The sequence below is a fragment of the Orycteropus afer genome, unplaced genomic scaffold (assembly GCF_000298275.1).
Source record: "Orycteropus afer afer isolate SDZICR_OR568_19922 unplaced genomic scaffold, OryAfe1.0 scaffold00020, whole genome shotgun sequence".
Lineage (NCBI taxonomy): Eukaryota > Metazoa > Chordata > Mammalia > Tubulidentata > Orycteropodidae > Orycteropus > Orycteropus afer.
In genome coordinates, this window is record NW_006921607.1 from 1,654,894 (window position 1) to 1,675,801 (window position 20,908).

The window sequence follows — 20,908 nt, forward strand, 5'->3', positions numbered from 1 at the left end:
TCTTCATTTTAATGTAAGCAAAATATAATTATTTTTCTTCCTGTGTGATCCATGCATTTTTGGACCTATTTAAGAAATAATTTGTTACAAGTTCTCAAAGATATTATCCTATGTTGACTTCTAAAAATACTAGAGATTTTTCAGGATCTTTTGAAGCAGTGAGCTAGGTATAAACTCCAAGTCCAGTTTCATTTTTTTGTTAGTATAGATAGCCATTTGTCTTGGGCAAGTTATTGAAAAGTCATTCTTTCTCCACTTACCTAGAATGCCAGCTCTGTTATAATCAAGTGTCCGTTTATGTGCAGCTATTATTACTCATCTCTATTCTGTTAGTCAGTTTGTTGCTGAGCATATACTAAACTCTTAGTTCATATAGATTTGTAATATATTTATGTGTGGTGACCAAGTTCTACCACTTTGTTTTTCTTATTCAAGAATATCTTGGCTATTCTTGGCCCTTAGCATTTATTAACATTTTGAAATTCATTTTTAAGATTATCAAAAACCTGTTGGAATTTTTTCCTAAAATTGTGTTCAATTCAAAGATTATTTTGGACCCATGTGGCTCAGCTTTCACCCAAATCATAGACAGGCCTGTAAGATAAACAGTAATACCAGGAAGGTATGCACTCATTGGAACAATCAACCATAAGAGATCAAAGGACAGCATTTGCCCTGGGATGAAGCTCAGAAGGCTAGAAGGCAAGGGACAGAAGGATGAAGGGGAATGGTAAACACAGGGAGGAAGTGGGAAGAGGGCCGGGGTTGCAAGCAGTGTCACAAAACAAAATGTGTATGAATTACTGAATGGAAAACCACTTTGCTCTGTAAACTTTCACCCAAATCACAATTTAAATAATAATAATAATAATAAAGTGAAATGAAGATCATTTTGGAGAGAATTAACATTTTTACTATGTCATTTATAAGGAGCTCTGTTAGCACTGTATTAAGGCATTGGGCTGCTAACCAAAAGGTCAGAGGTTCAAACCCACCAGCTGGTCCGCAGAAGAAAGATATGGCAGTCTCCTTCCATAAAGATTGACAGACTTGGAAACCCTATGGGGGTCACTATGAGTTGGAATCAACTCTATGGCAGTCAGTTAAGTAGATCTAACTTTTCCAAGCCATGAGCATGGTATCTAATTAGATCATCTTTAATGTCTTCAGGTATAATTTTCTCCTTATTAGATTTATTCTTTACTACTTTGTATCTTTCTTACTATAGTAAATAATTTATTACAATGATGTTTTTTGTTTGTTGCTGATTTGTCTAGGGTTATAATAATTAGGAGTGAGATTGCTGGTTACAGAATAATTACATTCAATGTTTGTATATTAATGTTTTTGTATCCCTCAACCTTGCTAAATTCTTTATTTTAATCTAGATTCTTTGGGGTTTAAACATGCCACTAATCATCTATGAATAATGATGCTTTTATTTCTTCCTTTCTAATTCTTATTCCTTATATTTATTTTTCTTGCTTTTGGGGACTCAGACCAGCAGTATACCACTGCATAGAAGTGCTAACAGGCAACCTTATGTTATGCCTGTCTAACAGAGAATTCTTGTATGCTTCATGTGTATTTTAATATTTGTTTTCATTTTTGTAGATACCCTTTATCAGTGTAAGAAAGTTTCCTTTCATATTACTAATTTGGTATAAACTTTTCCTATGCCTGTTTCTTGAGTTTTATCAAATGCCATTTTTCTGCTTTTTTTCAAATTTGTTCCTTTAACCTGTTAGCATGATATACATTTTGTTTTTTGCTAATGTTAAACCAGTTTTACATTTATAGAAAGAACCAACGTGATTATGATAAGTTTTTTTTTAATATTCTGCAGAATTTAGTTTATGAATAATTTAGCTAGGATTTTTATATCATAAGTGGAGTTAACTTTAACTTTCCTTTTTTGTATTGTGTTCAAGTATCAAATTTATAACCATGATCCCAAGCCCATGGGCCCAGTAACTCACTCCCTAAAGGTATTGGGCTATGACTAAGAAGTTATCATAACTTATCATAACTTTATACCCTGTTAGCTCTATTATATGGACATTCTTATAGCACATATTAATATGTATATAGAAATACTGTCTCCCAAACTTATATATGGTCTTGGATTATATTCCATTTTGACTAGCCATACCTGATTATTTAGCCTATCTACCTATTTATCCACCCATAGATTAATGTTTGTTATTACTGATAATGCAGTATTGTGCATGTAAAAGTGTTTACCTTTGTTGTCTGTACCTCTTATTCACCTCTCCATGTCTTCCTTTTCCTTAGTTAAATTGTGCTGGTCACTCCAGTTTTGGTATATTCCCTTCCCTTCCCCCACATCAATACTTGTCTCTTACCTATCTGCCAATTTTTCCTTCTCTCCCCTCCCATCCGTGGTAACCAACAAAGAAAGTTTCCTTCCATGTGTAAACCTTTCCTTGACTTTTTACAATAATGGACTCATACAATATTGTCCTTCTGTGATGAACTTACTTCACTCAGCATGATGTTCTCCCAAGTTCATCCACATTATGAGGGGTTTTGCAGATTCTTCATTATTCTTTAGTGTTGCATAGTATTCCATTATGTGTATATACCATAGTTTATTTATCCATTCATCCATTGATGGGTAGTTAGGTTGTTTCCATCTCTTTGCTATTGTGAATAGTGCCATGATGAATATGGGTGTACATGTTATCTATTTGTGTTCTGGTTCTCACTTTTTCAGGATATATACCTTGTAATGGGATTACTGGATCAAATGGTATTTCTATTTCCACCTTTTTAAGGATACGCCATACTGTTTCCCATAATAGTGGTATCATTTTACAGTCCCACCAGCAGTGTATGAGAGTCCCAGTCTCTCCACATCCTCATAAGCGTTTGTTATTTTCTGGTTTGTTGAACTTTGCTGTTATTGCTTGGGTAAGTTGATAACTTGTTGTTTTGATTTATATTTCTAATGGCTAATGTGGGGGCACTCTGATGGCCTAGTGCCTCAGGCATTTGACTGGTAACCAGAAGGCTGGAGATCAAACCCACCAGCCACTCCTCAGAAGGAAGACTGGGTAATCTACTTCGTAGAGATACCTCCTCAGAAACCCAAGGGAGGGGTCACTATGAGTCAGAAGCGACTCAGCGGCATTGAGTTTGGTTTGGTTTTGCAAAGGCTAATGATCATGAGCATTTATTTCTTCATGTTTGTTGGCCACCTCAGTTATCTTCTTTGGTGAAGTGTCTGCTCATGTCTTCTGCCCATTTAATTGGATTTTTTTTTTCTTTTTTGGTCTTTTTGATGTTGAGATGTTGGAGTTTTCTATAAGTTTCAGAGATAAGTCCCTTATCAGATATGTTGTTGCTGATATTTTTTCCCAGTTTGTAGATTCTCTTTTACTCTTTTGGAGAAGTCTTCTGATGTGCATTAAGAATTTTTAGAAGATCCTAGTCATCTAGTTTATCTTATGTTGTTTGTACATTTTTACTTATGTTTGATAGTCTATTAATGCCATATATTTGGACCCCTAAGCATGCCCCTATCTTTTGTTTGATAAACTTCATACTTTTAGATTTTACATTAAGTCTTTGATCCATCTTGACTTAGTTTTTGTGTATTGTGTGAGGTATAGGTCTTGTTTCATTCTTCTGTAAATGAATATCCAGTTTTGCCAGTACCATTTGTTAAAGAGACTGTTTCTTCCCCATTTAATGGCTTTTGGGCCTTTGTCAAACATCAGCTATCCATAGATGGATGGATCTATTTATGGGCTCTCAATTCTGTTCCATTGGTCTCTGTGTCTGTTGTTTTACCAATACCAAACTGTTTTGTCCATCGTGACTGTGTAGTAGGTTTTGAGATCCAGGAGTGTGATCCTACTTTGTTCTTCAGTAGTGCTTTGCTTATCTGAGGTCCCTTTCCTTTCTAAAAAAAAAATTAGTAATTGTTTTTTCCATGTCATTAAAGAATGCTGATGGAATCTGGATCAGGACTGAATTGAATGTATAGATTGTTTGGGGTAGTATTGACATTTTCACAATGTTCAGCCTTCCTATCCATGAGCATTGTATGTTCTTCCACTTGATCTCTTAATTATTGTTTCTTATAGTGTGTTTCCACTCCTTGGAAGGAAGGTTGGGCAATCCTACTTCCATAGTGATACTGCCTAGGAAACCCAAGGAGGGGTCGCTATGAGTCGGGGTCGACTCGACGGCACATAACAACAAAAACAATAGTGTGTTTTATGATTTTCTTTTGTATCCCTTGTAAGATTTATTCCCAAGTATTTTATCCTTTTGGTAGCTATTGTAAGTGGTACTGTTTTCCTTATTTCCTTGTCAGAGATCTCTTTGTGGGTATAGAAAAATTCAACTGATTTTTATATGTTAATCTTACACCCTGCCACTATGCTGAATCTTCCAATTAGTTCCAATAGTTTTCTTGCTGAGCCTCTGGGATTTTCTTGTATAGAATCAATATCATCTGCGAATAGTGACAGTTTTACTTCTCCCTTACCAATTTATATGCCTGTGATTTCCCTTTCTCGCCTTATTGTCCTGGCTGGGACTTCCAATACCATGTTGACTAGAAGTGAAGATAGAGGGCATCCTTGTCTGGTTCCTGTTCTCACGGGGAGTGCTTCCAGTGTGTCTCTGTTGAGAATATTGTTAGCTGTTGGGTTTGCATAGATGCCCTTTATTATGTTGAGGAATTTCGCTTCTATTCCTGTTTTTCTGAGTTTTTATCAGGAATGGGTGTTGAATTTTATCAGATGCCTTTTCTGCATCCATTGACAGGATCGTGTAGTTCTTTTCCTTTGTTCTATTTATGTGATGGATTACATTGATTGTTTTTCTAATGTTGGACAATCCTTGCATACCTGGTATGAATTCCACTTAGTTGTGATGTATTATTATTATTATTTTATATGTTGTTGGAATCTATTGGCTAGGATTTTGTTGAAGATTTTTACATCTGTACTCATGAGGGATATTTGTCTATAGTTTTCCTTTTCAATGGTGATTTGCCTGGTTTTGGTATCAGGGTTATCCTTACTTCATAAAACGAATTTGGGAGAATTCCATCCTTTTCTGTATTCTGCAATAGTTTGAGAAGGATTAGTGTCAGCTTCTCTGAATGTTTGGTAGAATTCTCCAGCCTGGGCCATGACTACTTTTTGTTGGTAATTTTTTTTATGACCTGTTCCATTTCTTCTTTTAACGCTTATGGGTCTGTTCAAATTTTCTACCTCAGTCTGTTAGTTTAGCTAAGTGTAGTGTTGGTCCATTTCTTCTAGGTTTTCAAATTTGTTGGTGTACAGTTCTTCATAGTATCCTGATATTATCATTTTTATTTTGGTTGGTTCTCTTGTGACATTGCCCATTTCATTTCTTATTTTGTCATTTGCATCTCCTTCTTTTCCTTTGTTCAGATTGCCAGTGGTTTGTCAATTATATTAATCTTTACAAAGTACCAACTTCTAGTCTGGTTGATTCTTTCTATTGTGTTTGTTGTTGTTATTGTTGTTTGTTTGTTTTGTTTTCTGTTTCATTTATTTTTGCTTGAATCTTTATTATTTATTTTCTGCTGGTGATCATAGGCATTTTTTGATGCTTTTTTTTCCCTAATTGTTGGAGATGTTGGGTTAAGGTGTTGATTTTGGCTCTTGTTTTTTGATGTGTATATTTATTGCTATAAATTGCTCTCTGATCACTGCCTTTGCTGTGTCCTGGAGATTGTGGTGTGTTGTATTTTCATTCTTGTTTGATTCAAAGAAATTTCTAGTTTCATTTTTTATTTCTTCAATTACCTAGCAGTTTTTAAAGAGAGTGTTAATTCAGTTTCCATGTGTTTGCTTTTTTCCCCCCCTTGATCTTTCTGTTGTTGATTTCTGATTTTATAGCACTATGATCTCAGAAGACTCTGCAGTACTCATTGATAAGTTCTGACATATGTATGCACACATGAAACCATCACCAAATTCAAGATAATGAAAATGTCCATCATCCACAAAATTCTCCTCATGCCTCCCTCCTATCTGTCCCCACTTTCCATGTCCAGAGTTGTTTGTCTTTTTGTGGTGCAGTTGTAAGAGTTCTTTATATATGCTGAATATTAAACTCTTAACTTTCTTGCTAATGCCCTTTTATATAAAAAAAGCTTTAATTTTGATGAAGTCCAATTTATTTTTTCTTTGTTGTTCATACTTTTGGTGTCATAGCTAAGAATCTATCATCAAAAATAAGATTCTACAACTTTACTGCTGTGTTTTCCTCTAAGAGTATTGTAATTCTTATATTTGGTTCATTGATCCATTTTGAGTTAAATTTCATATATGCTGTGAAGTAGTAGTCTAACTTCATTCTTTTACATTTGTGGATCCAGTTGTCCCAGCCCCATTTGTTTAAGGGACTATTCTTTCTTCATTGACAGTGGCCATACACAACTCAGCAACAGAAAGACAGATAACACAATTTTAAAAAATGAACAAAGGAGTTGAATAGACGTTTCTCCAAAGAAGATATGCAAATGGCTAATAAGCACCTGAAAAGATGCTTAACATCATTAGACACTAAGGAAATGCAGATCAAAACCACAAAAAAAAATATCATTTCAGACTCACTAAGATGGCTACTATCAGAAAAAATGGAAAATAACAAATTTTAGCAAGGATGTGGAGAAACTGGAACCCTCATGTACTGTTGGTGAGAGTGTGAAGGGTCCGGCCACTAGGGATGTTATGTACAAGTGTCTGTTTGAGTCCCTGCTTTCAGGTCTCTTGGGTATATGCACAGTAGCCAAAATGTGAAAGCAACCCAAGTATCCATCAACAGAAGAATCCATTCAGGATAGACAAAATGTGGTATATCTATATAATGGCATATTAGTTAGCCATAAAGGGAAATGAAGGTCTGATACATATTATTCCATGGATGAACCTGGAAGACACTGTGCTGAATGAAATAAATCATGCACAAAAGGACAAATGTTATATGATCCCACTTATGTGAAATATTTAAAATAGACAAATGCTCAGAGACAAAACTTTATTAGTAGTTATCAGAGGATGCGGGGAGGAGGAATGGGAGAAATTATTGAAAGGGTACTGAGTTTCTCTTTGGGGGAATATAAAACTTTTGGAAATAGATAATGGTAATGTTAACACAACATGGTGAAAGTTATTAATGTCACTTAATGATACATTTTAAAATGGTTAAAATGGTAAACTTTTTGTTACATGTATATATATTTTGCCACAGTAAAATATAAATTAAAAAAAAAATCAATTGGCCATAGATGTATGTGGCAACTGACACTCTTAACTTCACAGAGAGAATTTACTTATGTTAGATCAAGTGTTTTATAAGGAGATAGAATTTCTGACAGTCATCTTCATGCTCATAAGTATGGTGATAAAGTGTCCATTATTTTAAATGGTAATTCCTTTTAAATGTTTGTTGTTGTTGTTGTTGTTGTTATGTGCCGTCAAGTCGGATCCAACTCGTAGCGACCCCTCCTTGGGTTTCCCAGGCGGTATCACTACGGAAGTATATTGCCCCATCTTCCTTCCGAGGAGTGGCTGGTGGGTTTGAACCGCCATCCTTCTGGTTAGCACTCAAGTGCACTAGGCACTACGCTACCAGAGCTCCCTTTAAATGTTTAAGAAAGTTTAATAATACATGAATTATCTTCATGAAAAAAATAATGAATAGTAAATCCATATAGAAATCTAAAAAACAAATTTATCAATGTCTTTATTCTCTTCCTGAACACTACAAAGACCCCCTCCCTCTAACTTTCAAGCTAATGTTGTTGCAATCAATTTGGGTGGGTTTTGAGGGGTTTTTTTATTTTTAAAATTTTTTATTGTGATTTGGGTAAAAGTTTACAGAGAAAATTCACTTTCCATACAGCAGTTCACACACTTTCTCATGACATTGACTGCAATTTCCTACAATGCAACAGCTCTCTTCCCACTTCCTCCCCCGTAGTTACCTCTTCACTGTGTTTTTTTTTTTGTTTTGTTTTTAAACCCCAAACAACAAAAAAAAACTCACTGCCAGTGAGTCAATTCCAACTCATAGTGACCCTCCTTGGGTTTTCCAAGGCAGTAAATCTTTACAAAAGTAGATTGCCCTATCTTCCTTCCATGGACTGGCTAGTAGGTTTGAATGGCTAACCTGATTAGCAGTCAAATGCCTTTGGCCCTGCTCCACCAGGGCTCCTTTTTTTAATCCCACATTATATTTAAAGATGTTACAAGATGTAACATTATTTTTAAAAATGTTAACAAGTTTTAGCGCTTGCTTTCCATGTTAACCTCAAGCCAAACAAACACACTTATGAGATGAACAATTACACCAGGTAGGTACACTCCTTAGAACAGTCAAGCATGGGAGATCAGAAGGACAGCATTTGCTCAGGAAGAAGCTCAGAGCACAGGAATACATAGGAGAGAAGGACACAAGGAAAAGGTAACCACAGAGGAAGTGGGAAGAGAGCTGTTACATTGTGGGGACTGCAATTAGTGTCACAAAACAAAATGTGTATGAACTGTCAAATAGAAAAGGAACTTGCTCTGTAAACTTTCACATAAATCACAGTAACAATAAAGACATTATTGTAACTTTTAAACATTCAGTGTTTATTTAGAGATACCCATATTCTTATGCCTTTTTTGGGCCCATCTATGTCAAATCTTCCATCTGAGATTATTTTCCTTTTGCTTGATTTGAAATAATAGTCTTTACAGTTCCCTAAAATGAAGGTACCCCTAAGTTCTTATATATCTGATAATATCTGAATTTTGCCACTCTCCCTCCCTTTTTTTAAAGCATAATTTCAATGAGTTATTGTTCCATATTGACAGTTAAGCACTATAAAGATAAGATTTCACTTTCTGAGTTCTATGATTATTTCTAAGAAGTTACTGTCAGACTAATTGTTTGTTCTTTTTAGTTAATCAGTGTTTTCTTTGCTGCCTTTATAATCTTTGTCTTGTATTTTCTACAGTTTACTATGATGTATCTAGTTATGAATTCCTTTTTGTTCATCCTTATTGGGATTTGTTGGGCTGCCTAAACCTGAGATTTGGTGTCTTTCAACAATCCTCAAAAATAATATGTCATTATCTATTCAAATACTTCCTTTTCTCATGCATTTCTACTCTGCACACGTAGGGGTCTCCATGGGTCAGAACTGACGTAACAGCAACCAACAACAACTACAAATACTGCCTCTTCTCCATTTTCTCTCTCACTCTCTTTCAGTTAGATGGGCTCTGCCTGTTCCTTCTTTCCTAGGTGACACTTGCCCTGCTTTTCATATTTTCTACCTTCTTATTTTCTGTGCTACATTCATGTTTATTTCTTCAGCTGTCTGTTCCAGCTCACTAATTCTTTATTTACCCATGACGAATCTGCTATTCAACTTGTGTGTTGGTTTTTAAATTCAATTATTATTTTTTCTTTTATGTTATTTCCATTTTTTTCCTAAATCTATTTGGGTTTCTTTGTTTATTTGTCTGTCTCTTATACCTTAATCATGTTTGTACTTTATCTCTGATAATCCCAATTAGTTTGTTTTCTTATATCTGATTCTGCTCTTGGTAGTTGCTACTGGCTCTCATTCAGAGTGCTTTATTTGCTTGAGTGCTTTATGATTTGTGATACATTCTTTGGAGCTTTATTTGTGGAAATTCTGTTAGGTCTACACTGAAGTTAGTTTTCCACAGCAAGTATTTGTATTTTTACTTGTCACACATTTGGGCACTATGAACCTTAAATTTCCCTAAATGAATTTTTTAGGCCATCCATGTAATGATAATAGTAGTAATCGTTGGTAAATGCCTTCGAGTTGACTCCAACTCATCGCAACCCTGTACAGATAGAACAAAACGCTGTCCGGTCATGCACCATCCTCACAATCCTTGCTATACCTGAGCCCCTCATTGCAGCCACTGTGTCAGTCCATCTCATTAAGAGTCTTCCCCTTTTTCGCTGACCCTCCACTTTACCAAGCATGATATCCTTCTCCAGGGAATGGTCCCTTCTGACAATATGACCAGAGTAGGTCAGATGAAATTTGGCCATTCTTGCTTCCAAGGAACATTCCAGCTGCATTTCTTCCAGGACAGATTTATTCATTCTTCTGACAGTCTATGGTACTTTCAGTATTAAAAGTTAAAAAAGAAAACCCAGAGGTGATATGGTGATGGAAAGAAAGAAAGGTCTCTACAGCAGTGAGCATGAATGGGTTGTACAGCTATGTATTATCTACAGCACCGATAACTTTGGGGAACAGAATTAAGCAATCCACAGAAGAATGGAGTATTAGGATTCCATTTATGTGAAGGCAAAACTAAATAACATATTGCTTATAGATACATACAGCTGTGATAAAACTATACAAAATCAAGGATGTTGATTCCCCCTTGGTAGAAAAGAGAATGGGTGATTCAAGGGTATTAGTGATGCTTAATTTCTAAAGCTGGGTGGTGAGGACTCAGGTGTCTGGGTTTTGGTGGTGGTGTTTTGTTTCTTTATACATCCCATGTACTTTTTTTTTTTAATTTTATTGTGATTTGGATGAAAATTTACAGAGCAAATTCATTTTCCATACAGCAGTTCATACACATTTTGTTCATGACATTGACTACAATTCCCCACAATGCAACAGCTCTCTTCCCACTTCCTCCTTGTAGTTGCCTCTTCCCTGTGTCCTTCCCTCCCTTGCACTCTAGACATCCCACCACCCCACCCCAGCTGTCTCCCTGTGCAAACACTGCCCTTCTGTTTTCCCACGATTGGTCGCTCCAAAGAATGTAAAAACCTGATGTAAATGTCCACCCCATATGCCTGTCTGGTGTTTGGCTAAAAGCTACAGGAGTGAGTTCAGTTCTGGACCTGAAGAGTAACTAGGGGCCATAGTCTTAGGGGCGTACCAGGTTCTATCAGACCAGCTAACCTGGTCTTTTTTCATGATTTTGAGTTTTGTTCCACATTGTTCTCCCGCTCTGTCCAGAATCTCTTGCACCATTCACCTCTGAGTGGTTGACAGTGGTAGCTAGGCACCATCGAGGTCTTATTCCATGTACTTTCATGTATACATTCCATGTGCTTTCATGCACACATGCACACAGAATGAAAATTATCCAGCAGTGGTAAATGCTCCTTCACACAGGCTGAACTGCTGAAGGATTTCTATTTGTGCAGCCAGTTGTCTGAAGAAGGAAAAGCCACATTCTTCATTGATACTTGGTATCTTGCTTTGCCCTGAGGGTCCATCCCTCTCCAGTTGGACTTCCTGGGATGGAGAGGTCAATCAAAAACAACTGGGCTACAACCCCCTGCTGTGCTTCTTCAGTGGTTATAGGGAACTTTGTCTTACCCTGGGTGTTCAGACTCAGAATAGAGAAAGAAAGCTTGCTCTATAAGGGCACCAGGTAGAAGGAATTAGGAGACAGCACTGGAAAGACTACTGGGCCGCGCTATGGACCTTTTGAGATTGAGGAGCAGAGAAGGCACAGTGTCACATTACTCACAGAGAATAAAGTGAAGGAATAGGGCCAAGAGGACTGAGGGGCCTAGCATGGTACAGGGCCTTTGGCAGCAGACAAATCTGAGTCATGCCTGGCTCTACTACCAAGTAGCGGTATTACTTTAGGGGATACCTCTCTAAGCTTAAGTTTCCTTAGCAGTTCTAAAAGAAGAATAATATACCTCTTAGGATTGTGTGAGGATTGAAAACCTTGATGTATGTGACACGCTTGGTGCTTAGTAAATACTGGGTAAAATCTGTTCCCATCCCTTTGACAGAACAGAGATTAAAAGTTATCCCAGAGGATCTGCAGTGGATATAGATGAGAAGTCAGAAATTTCTGAGACTGGGAGGCCAAAGGTTTCAAAATCTCAGTGATGTTGGAGGACCAGGTATTAGGAGTGAGATGGCTAAAAGGATGGTGGGATGCTGTAGTAGAAAGTAAGTTCTAGAGCTAAACATTCGGAGGTAGAAACACTCTGGGTGCTGCTTTACAGCAGCAAAGTTGGGATTGAGGGGAAGTAAGGACAGAGTGTGGGCCTTCCGCCTGCTCTCTGAGAAGGAATAATGGTAGTTTTGGCTCTGGAAGGGAAGATTGTGAACAGGTTCAGAAACTACCCAGAATGCTATGGCGTGATCAGTAGGTCAGTAGATGTGTGACTGTGTCAGGGTAGAGGAGAATGGTCTGGGAGCAGTGATGAAGAACCTTAAGGTTAGTACAGAATGAGCCTGAGACATAAGTAGCCTCTTCTCAGGAGAGCCACAGTGCAAAGCTGTGTGCAGGGGTAGCCAGGCTTTACTTCTTGAAGTGTGGGAGATTCACAGGGCTTGAACCTGGGTGCCTTGAGATGGGCTGGCTGGTCCCTAGCTGCTGCTGTTCTAGATGGTGAGGTTGACACCATTTGCCTCTGACTGGACATCTGGTTCTTCCATTGATGATCAAACTCCAAGCCTTCTTGTATCTAGAAACTACCTCCACTTTCTCTAGTCTTCCCCACCTCTCATTAACATGCTCCCTTTCTTCTGAAACCCCACCTCCTCAGGAAGTCTTCAAACCTTGCAGTGTCCGGGATTCCTCGCCCATGATGAAAAAGCAACCTTCAAACACCTTGCCTTTGCTCTTCTTGCCACTACAACCTCCAGAACTTCAGGGATGCCTTCCTAGAGCTACAGCTTGAGGAATCATTCTGCTTCTTTGTCTCCTGTTCTTGTTGTTAAACATTTTCAAGCCTGTGCCTTGAGTTTCCAAACTACTTTATCTCTTCTCTATATGTGAAAACATGAAAAGAAACGGGCAAAAAGGATCCAGCTTGGACCAGCTCCAGAGAGCAACTCCTTCCAGGGATCTTATGGTTCTGGGTGCTTTATTTGGGTCCCCAAAAAGTCCAGGACCCACGTGAATCCTTGCCATTTTGGTCGTCATCTTTTCCATGGTTTGCTTCCTAGGGTCCATACTAAGCTGCTCTGTATGACCTTGGCTACCAAGAAACAGAAGCTCTCCTCAGACCTGAGCTCTTGACCTGAGGAGCCCATGTTCAGTGCCTCCTACACCTTGTTTATGTGAACTTCATAATAGCAGGCACCCAGTGTCTGTAAAACCATTTTGTTGCCTAATGTAAATGTACATTTGCTGGTCTCTGTCTTCCACAGAAGGAGCCCTGGTGGTGCAGTGGTTAAGTGTGTGGCTGCTAACCAAAAGGCCTGCCTTTAGAACTCACCAGGCGCTCCACCAGAGGAAGATGTGGCAATCTGCTCCTGTAAAGATTACATCCTTGGAAACTCTATGGAGCAGTTCTGCTCTGTCCTGTAGGGTCACTATGAACCAGAATCAGCTTGATGGGAATGAGTTGTTTTGGTCTTCCACAGAGACTCATAGGCTGCCTTCACCAGCCCTTCTGTTGAGACCACAGTGCCCCATCTTGAGCCCTAATGAAGGATGTGGTCTCTTTAGGGCTGAGCCAGCTTCTGGCAAGGCAGGAGAAAGGAGCATCTCTAAACTCATTAACAGAGCAGGCACACGCAAGTCTTTTTTTTTTTTTTTTTCTTTTTTTCCTCCTTCCATTTTTCCCTGGAAGACACCTATTAGGGAGTATGAGTTTTGCCTCTCCCCATCAACTTTATTTGTTGCTTTATTCATTCATTGCCTTTTCTAATTCTTATGCAAAAATGTGTCTTAGACTCCATTTATCTCCAAAGCCCTGCATGGGTGTATTGGCTTCCCCAGAGCATAGGGCCCAGCATTGACAGTCATGTAACTTAAGTGCTACTGATGCTGGTCTCCAGTTAACCCTCTGGTATGCCCTGGTACCTGCAAGAAGGACATTGCGATCCAGGCCTCAGGATCTAGCCCTCCAGCTCTGACCAGCTCTCTTTGCCTTCCAGGGAAAGTGCATTTCTTCTCTAGTGGCCTTCTGTTTTTTCACCGTCATCATGGAAGTATCATCATTTCCAAGAATCACATGAATTCCATTTCGTTCTATGATGGGGTAGGTGTTTTATCAGTCCATGGCTTTGGTGTTTAGAGATACTCAGACTTCTGATGGGAAAAACCAGATAACTCCCTATCTCCCCCCTGCCACCATGGGGCAAGATATGGGGAATGAGCAATGCCCTTAAGGCAGGCGAGGAGGTCATAGACAGGCCTGGGCATCCTCAAGCCTTGTCAGCCTCTCTATTCTGAGCCAAGGGCTTAGCCAGAAAGGACTTCTGGGACAGGAGTGCCAGTAGCTACCCATGCCCAATTCTCTTATCCTAAAAGGGACTAGAAAAAAAAGCCTCCAATGCCCCTCACAGATGTCCAGCCCAAGGACACAAAGGCTCACCCACTTAAGAACTAAAGAGAAGCTACATAGATGGGGATCCACATACCCGTCAACATGGGAAAAATTTTAAGTGAGCCAGAGGGAGAAAAATGGCTAACTTTTCCCTTGCGAGCTTAGCTCCTCCTCCCTTACCTAGTCACCTTTAACCTTCAGCTCCATGAAAGCCTATGTCCCAGAACCATCCTTTAACTTGACCTGTCTGCATCAGCACTTTCTAGGCAGGAGAGAAGGTATATGACTTTTCCTTTGGCTGTATCCCCTGGCTAGGGGCACGGCTTGTCTCATTAGACCACAAGAACAGAGGGCAGCTCTCCGGCTACCTGATCTCAACCTCTCAGTCAGACTGTTTAGGAGCCAGGAGAAAGACTAGGTGAGGTGGTTGGTCAGATGGCTCAGGAAACAAATTCTATGAGCAAGTCTTTCTTCTACTTAGTGCCTGTTGCCTTAAAGGCTATTCAAAAGGGCAGACCAACCAACCTGATAGATTGATTGGCCCTATGAAATAAAAGTCTTCATAGTAGGATAGAGAGTCTTCTAACATCAGAAAAGAAAGGACAAATTATTCAGGAAACAATGCTGGGACAATGTTGTTGTTGCTATCTGCTTTAGAATCTGTTCCAACTTATAACGACCCTATAGGACAGAGTAGACTTGTTCCATCAGGTTTTCTAGGCTGTAATCTTTACAGGAGCAGATGACCAGGTCTTTTCTTCCAAGGAGCCACTGGTAGATTCATATCACTAGCCTTTCTGAGTGCTTACCCCATTGTGCCACTAGGTCTCCTCTATTAGAGCAATGGGTTAGCTAACTGAGGGTTGGGGGAGTGAGAATGCATTCTTACCTCATATTAGAAACCAAAATAAACTTCCAATAGATTAAAATTAAGTATTTTTAAATTTCCCACTATAGAAAGCAGGATTAAAAAGTCACAAGACCATGGCCCTTAGTCACTCTTTGGGCCTAGAGTTAAACTCACTCCCATGGCCTAACTTTCAGCCAAACAGTAGGCCTACAGGATGAGCAATTGCACCAGGAAGGTGCACTCCTTAGAACAATCAACCATGGGAGATCAGGAAGGCAGCATTTTCACAGAGAGACAGCTCAGAAGGCAGGGATGCATAGGAAAGAAGAACACAGGGAAAAGGTAACTACGGGGAGAAAGTGGGGAGAGTTGTTACGTTGTGGGTATTGTAGTCAATGTCAAAAAACAAAATCTGTATGAACTGTTGAATGAAAAATGAAATTGCTCTGTACACTTTCACTTAAATCACAATAAAAAGTTAATAATTTTTTTTTTTAAAAAAAGAAGGATTAAAAATAAATATTAAACTTGTAGGGGCAGAAAGACTGTAAGGTTAGAAATAATAAAGGAAATTCTAAAGGAAGAGTTCACCAAATTTCACCATATTTCACTTAAAAATTTCTAATTTTTTTGATAATTTACTTTATCAAAATATAATTTAAAGATTTGGCAGAATATCCAGCCATGAAGCCACCATCACAACCAATATACAGAAGATTTTCATCACCCCAAAAAGTTTCTTCATGCTCTCTGCTGTCCATCCTTCCCTCTGTCCTTCATGCAACCACTAGTTAACTTTCTGTCACTGCAGATTAGTTTGCATTTTCTAAAACGTTATGGAAATGAAAATCATGCATTATGTACCCTTTTGAGTCTGGCATTTTTCACTCAGCGTAATGGTTTTTATATTCATCCATGTTATTGCATATATTGATAGTTTGTTTCTTTTTATTGCTGAATTATATCCTATTGTATGAATATACCATAAAATCTATCAGACTCCTTAATAATTTAAAACTTCTAATAAGTAATTTCAAAAAGAGAATGAAAAGGCAGAAATACAAACTGGGAAAAATGTTTTTCATGATTAAAACAAACAAATACCTCTTTCCTACAAAGAGAAACATGAAAACATGTTAGGCTGAAAACACTGAGTGTCAAGTCAGGTATGTTCAGAGGGCACAAGGCTAATTATCAGATATATGAAAACACATAACAAACTACCCCACATTAACCAGATGATGGCCTGAGAGGAGTAAGATACAGTCACTGGAAATGTTTACAAATAATGTATAACAACATGGCAGATGCTAAGGGTAAATTAAATTTTAAAAGCAGGCTATGGAACTATGAAAAATAAGGATGATTTTTTACTACATAAAAAAGGCAAGTCAATGAATACGTGGGAAGAAAGACTAGAAGGAAAAGTATTAAAATGTTAGCTGTAGTTTGACTGCTAACCAGAAGGCTGGCAGTTCAAACCCACCAGCCACTGCTTGGAAGGAAGGTTGGGCAACCTACTTCCGTAGTGATACCGCCTTGGAAACCCAAGGAGGAGTTGCTGTGAGTCAGATCCAACTCCACGGCAGAGAGTTTGGGTTGTGTTTTTTTGTTTTTGTTTTTAGGTGATAGGACTTCGGATTCATTTTGTTCAGCCCTCTTTTCCTGTTTTATTTATATTTTTTCAAATTTGTATTTAATAAACATATAACTCTTATAATGAAAAATCAAATGTTAAGAAAGAAAACAACTAGAATGCCTTTTGAGGCTTGAGGACCATTTGCAAAGGTTAAAACCTTATCATAACCCTTGACTAATTAAAGCTTGAGTTGGCATGGTCAGCCTTTACCCTGACCTCAAGCTGGTTATGCTGCTGTGTCAGAGCCTACCTCAACTGGCACACACCAATCTGGCCCCCCATCAGGTTACTTAAGCCTGACTTACCCCTGACATGAGTGCCCCCAGATGGACAGACAGGCCCCTCACAGGGAGGTGAGCCTGTGAGCATGGTAGCTCACCCAAAGCACTTGGTCTCGCTATGTGGACAGGAATGGGATGCGCCTTCTAGGGTGGGTGGAAGCAAAGCACACTGGCCTCTGGCTTTCCCAGGGCTCAGCCATTTGTTCTGCCCCCTGTATTCTAGCTTCCCTAAAGGCTGTCCACCTAGTAGCTTTAACTGCCTCTAACCCAGCAGAGGGGTCTAGCCCTCAAAGGAGGCAGCCTCCCTGATCCTGGGGGAGCCTGAACCTCTCTAGGATCTAGGGTTCATCCCCTTCCAGGCACCTATGGCCCTCCAAGAGACACAGCAATGAGAGTCATAGGAATCTCTTCATTTTAGTCTTTGTTGTAGATTGACATCAAATGAAAGCACAATTTACTAAACAGTTGTGCAGGATGTATATGTGTTGTGATCAAAATACCTGGCTCCCTGCTAACTGGCTTGACACTGAGGGTTAGCTTTTCCTAACATCTGCAAGAGTGGCCAGCCAATGTTACCTTCAGACAATGCTCTCTGAGTGCTCTTTCCCTCGATTGAGCGTTAGAGTACTGACTGGTGGAGGTATCACAATGGGCTCCAGGCAGATGCTAGAAGTACCAGCTCTTCTCTGCTGCTCCGTCTCTTCACCAGCCTCTTTGGAGCTGGACGTGGAGCGTCTGCCTGGAGGGATGTGAGTGGTGAGAAGGAGGCTCTGCAGGGGGGACGGGTGAGAGAATGGAGTGTCTTTGCCCCTGGGGATGCCAACAGGAATAGCTCCCTTTGAACCAGAAGTCTGGTCTACCTGGAATCTAGATAAAAAGAGTAATTGGAATTTATGCCATTCTGCAGTGAAAAGGGTAATCTATTTTTCCCATTCTGTTTGTGGCCAATTTTCCTTAGGCTACTGAAGTACAGGACACAACAGAGAAGTGGAAAAGTAGTCCTAAGATGCTCTAATGGAGCTCTGGTGGCTCAGTGATTGAAGAATTCAGCTGCTGACCAAAATGTCAGTGGTTTGAACCTACCAGTTACTCCAAGGAGAAAAATAAGGCAGTCTGCTACCATAGAGTTACAGCCTTGGAAACTCTGTGGGACAGTTCTACTCTGTCCTGTAGGGTCACTATGAATTGAAATTGACTCCATGGCAGTGGGTAGTGGGTAAGGTGCTCTAGACTGAGAGTAGCAGCAGGTGGGCCACTGCCCTAGAAGCTCAGTGCCCTGAGAGCCGAGTCTGCCTTTAGCTTCACGGCCGTTGTTTCAGGTGAGCCCTGAGGTTAGTTTCGTCTCTTCCACTACACACGCTTATGTCTGCACAAGAGCACATATCAGCACACATTCTCTCTCTTTCCCTTTTTTTTGCTTGTTACGGGTTTGATACTAAATCAGGAGTTGGAGATGAAAGTGAAATGCTAAACACCCCTTTTTCGTGGGAAGACAGATATTGGCTAGCCCATCAAAATACGAAGGTCTTTTCTTACCCAAGACTTGGTGACCATGGTTTTATTTTAGTCTTCCCTTATTCTCACTTTTTTTTAACAGGGCCTACCTTGACCACCTATTTAATAGTGTGACCTGCCCACTCCCCAGTGGCACTGGGTCCCACTCCACTTCCATTTTCCCTTATACTGATGTACTGTCTCCTTTTTTTTCTATAGCACTTAACTGTCTTCTAACATAGGGCGTAATTCATTTATTACGTTTATTGATTATTGTTTGCCCCCTCCCCACCCGCCACCACTACCACTCCCAGAAGGAAAGGCATCCTGTCTGTTTTGGTCAGGGCTGAATCCTGAATTTCTAAAATAGTGACGAGCACATAGCAAGCACTTGTGTTGAATAAATATTTGTTGAGTGAATTAAAAGGAGGAGGAAATGTGTAACCTGAACAGGTTAGTTACTGCATAGAGTAGTAATTATGACTGTTTTGTCCTCAGCACAATGCCTTGCCATATAATAGGCACTTATGAAGTACTGGTTGAATCAGTGAATAACCTCAAAGGCTGAAGAGGAGCCTCAGCATTGTTGGCTATGTCTGAACATAGACTGAATTTCATTGCCCTAGAAAGAATTTTAAGGTGACATTTTCAGTTTAGGAGAAAAGACCTTTGTACTTCTTATATCTCTTGTAACTAAGTATTAGAAATTATGTTCTATTACTGAGCCCCAGAAAACCACATCCTGTGAAAATAATTGGTCTCAGGTTGTGAGGCCTGATACAGTGAAAGTAAATAGCTTTTCTCACCCATGCTCCCTCTCTTTCTCTTTAGGACTCCACCAGTGTTGTTGCCGCCCTTCTAATAGAATTCAAAAGCTCATTGCTGCCTCATCTGCCAGTTCATTTCCATGGACCAAGCAATTTTCTGATGATTGCCCTTTTCCCCAGATCAAAGATATACCAAACATTTTACTCAGAGGTAATATCAGTCATTATTCAGCAAAACAACTACCATTTCTTTTCCCTAGCAATTTAGATGGTGAAGCAGTGTCTCAGGGCTAACAGTGAGGTGATGAGAGGCAGAATTGGGAGGGATGGTGGAGGAGGAGGTAGCTGCTTCTAATCCCTTCAGGTCCTAGAATTATGCTCTTGTCAGGGGAGGGGTGAGAGCCTTAAAGGAACTGAACAATGGGCTTTTTAGCTTCTTAGAAAATTCTCCTTTGTCCCCTTTAAATCCTAATTAGACTCATTTCCCTCCTACTTGCTTCATTGAATTGTTGGGCCCTACCCCCTGGAACAGAGCCTTGTACCCCACCCTGTGCTCTCCTTCCTCCCTTGTGGTTCACATCCCCTCAGGGATGGTTCCATCTGGCAGGCTGCACTCTGTAGGTGCTCAACACAGTTTTTGTGTAACTGAGGGAGCCTACCCAGAATTACATGACCCTTACACACCAAGCAGTAGCCGAATTTAAAAGGATGACCAGCCTGGTGACTGGTGGAAATGTTTGGGAAGGTATGATTACAGCAGCTTGTGAGGAGACGGTGCCCCTACCTCAGAGTAGATTCTCACGGAGGAGACAAGAGCTGGCCTTGGCTCCAAAGTGGCTTCTCAGTCTAGTCTATGTCTCTGGTCCTTCCTACCTCCTTGTGGTTATCCTTTCAATCTGGGAATCTAGAGATTCCTTTAGAATGTTGAGATTTCTTTAGATTCTTTTCAACCATTCCCCTGTTGGCAGGTGTTGATTGACCCATTCCTGTCTATCCAGCCCTGTCACCAGGGTAGAAAATTCCCCTATTGCCAGAACATTGTTACCTGGCAATTTCCTCTGTGTCTTCTGACCTTTGAAGGAGCAGAATCCCTGATGAGAGGAACCCAGAGAGAAATTCTGCTTTTGAAAAATACAGGACAAAATTGCTCCTAGCCCCTATTTTTGAAGCAAACTTGTTTGTTATAATGGTTTTTCTCTGCTCTGACAGACTAGATTTTCAAATCCCCATGTGGGTTCCATATCCTGTTGTTGGGTTTAAAGTGTTCTTTGCTCAAATTCTGTTTTGTTTAGGTGTTCTCCCCCTGGCAACAGCAGGCTAATTCAGGGCTCTCTTTAAAAGTGATCCAGGAAGATGGATTATCTGTGGAACAAAGGAGATTGTAAGTGGCTGCCTCCAAGTGTTTAGGCTTGCTTCCCTAAGCTTTGTGTGTGTGTTTTCCCTGCAGGATGACTTGTGTTATATAACACAGGGGTTTTGGCTTCTAAAAGGGCCAGCACAGTCATTTCAGTGGGGCCAACTTGCGGGTAACCGGTGCCCTTGGGGAAACAGAAGGCAAGAG

At 39.7% G+C, this 20,908-nt stretch overlaps 1 protein-coding gene across 1 annotated transcript in view; it reads left to right on the forward strand.

Moving 5' to 3' along the window:
• The window catches only part of DNAAF9 (dynein axonemal assembly factor 9), a 232,553-nt gene that overhangs the window by 153,200 nt on the left and 58,445 nt on the right, over window positions 1–20,908 (forward strand). The window contains exons 22-24 of the mRNA XM_007959995.1: window positions 13,925–14,028; window positions 19,412–19,558; window positions 20,640–20,728. Coding sequence (XP_007958186.1) covers window positions 13,925–14,028; window positions 19,412–19,558; window positions 20,640–20,728 — 340 coding nt within the window. The remainder of the gene's footprint in view (window positions 1–13,924; window positions 14,029–19,411; window positions 19,559–20,639; window positions 20,729–20,908) is intronic.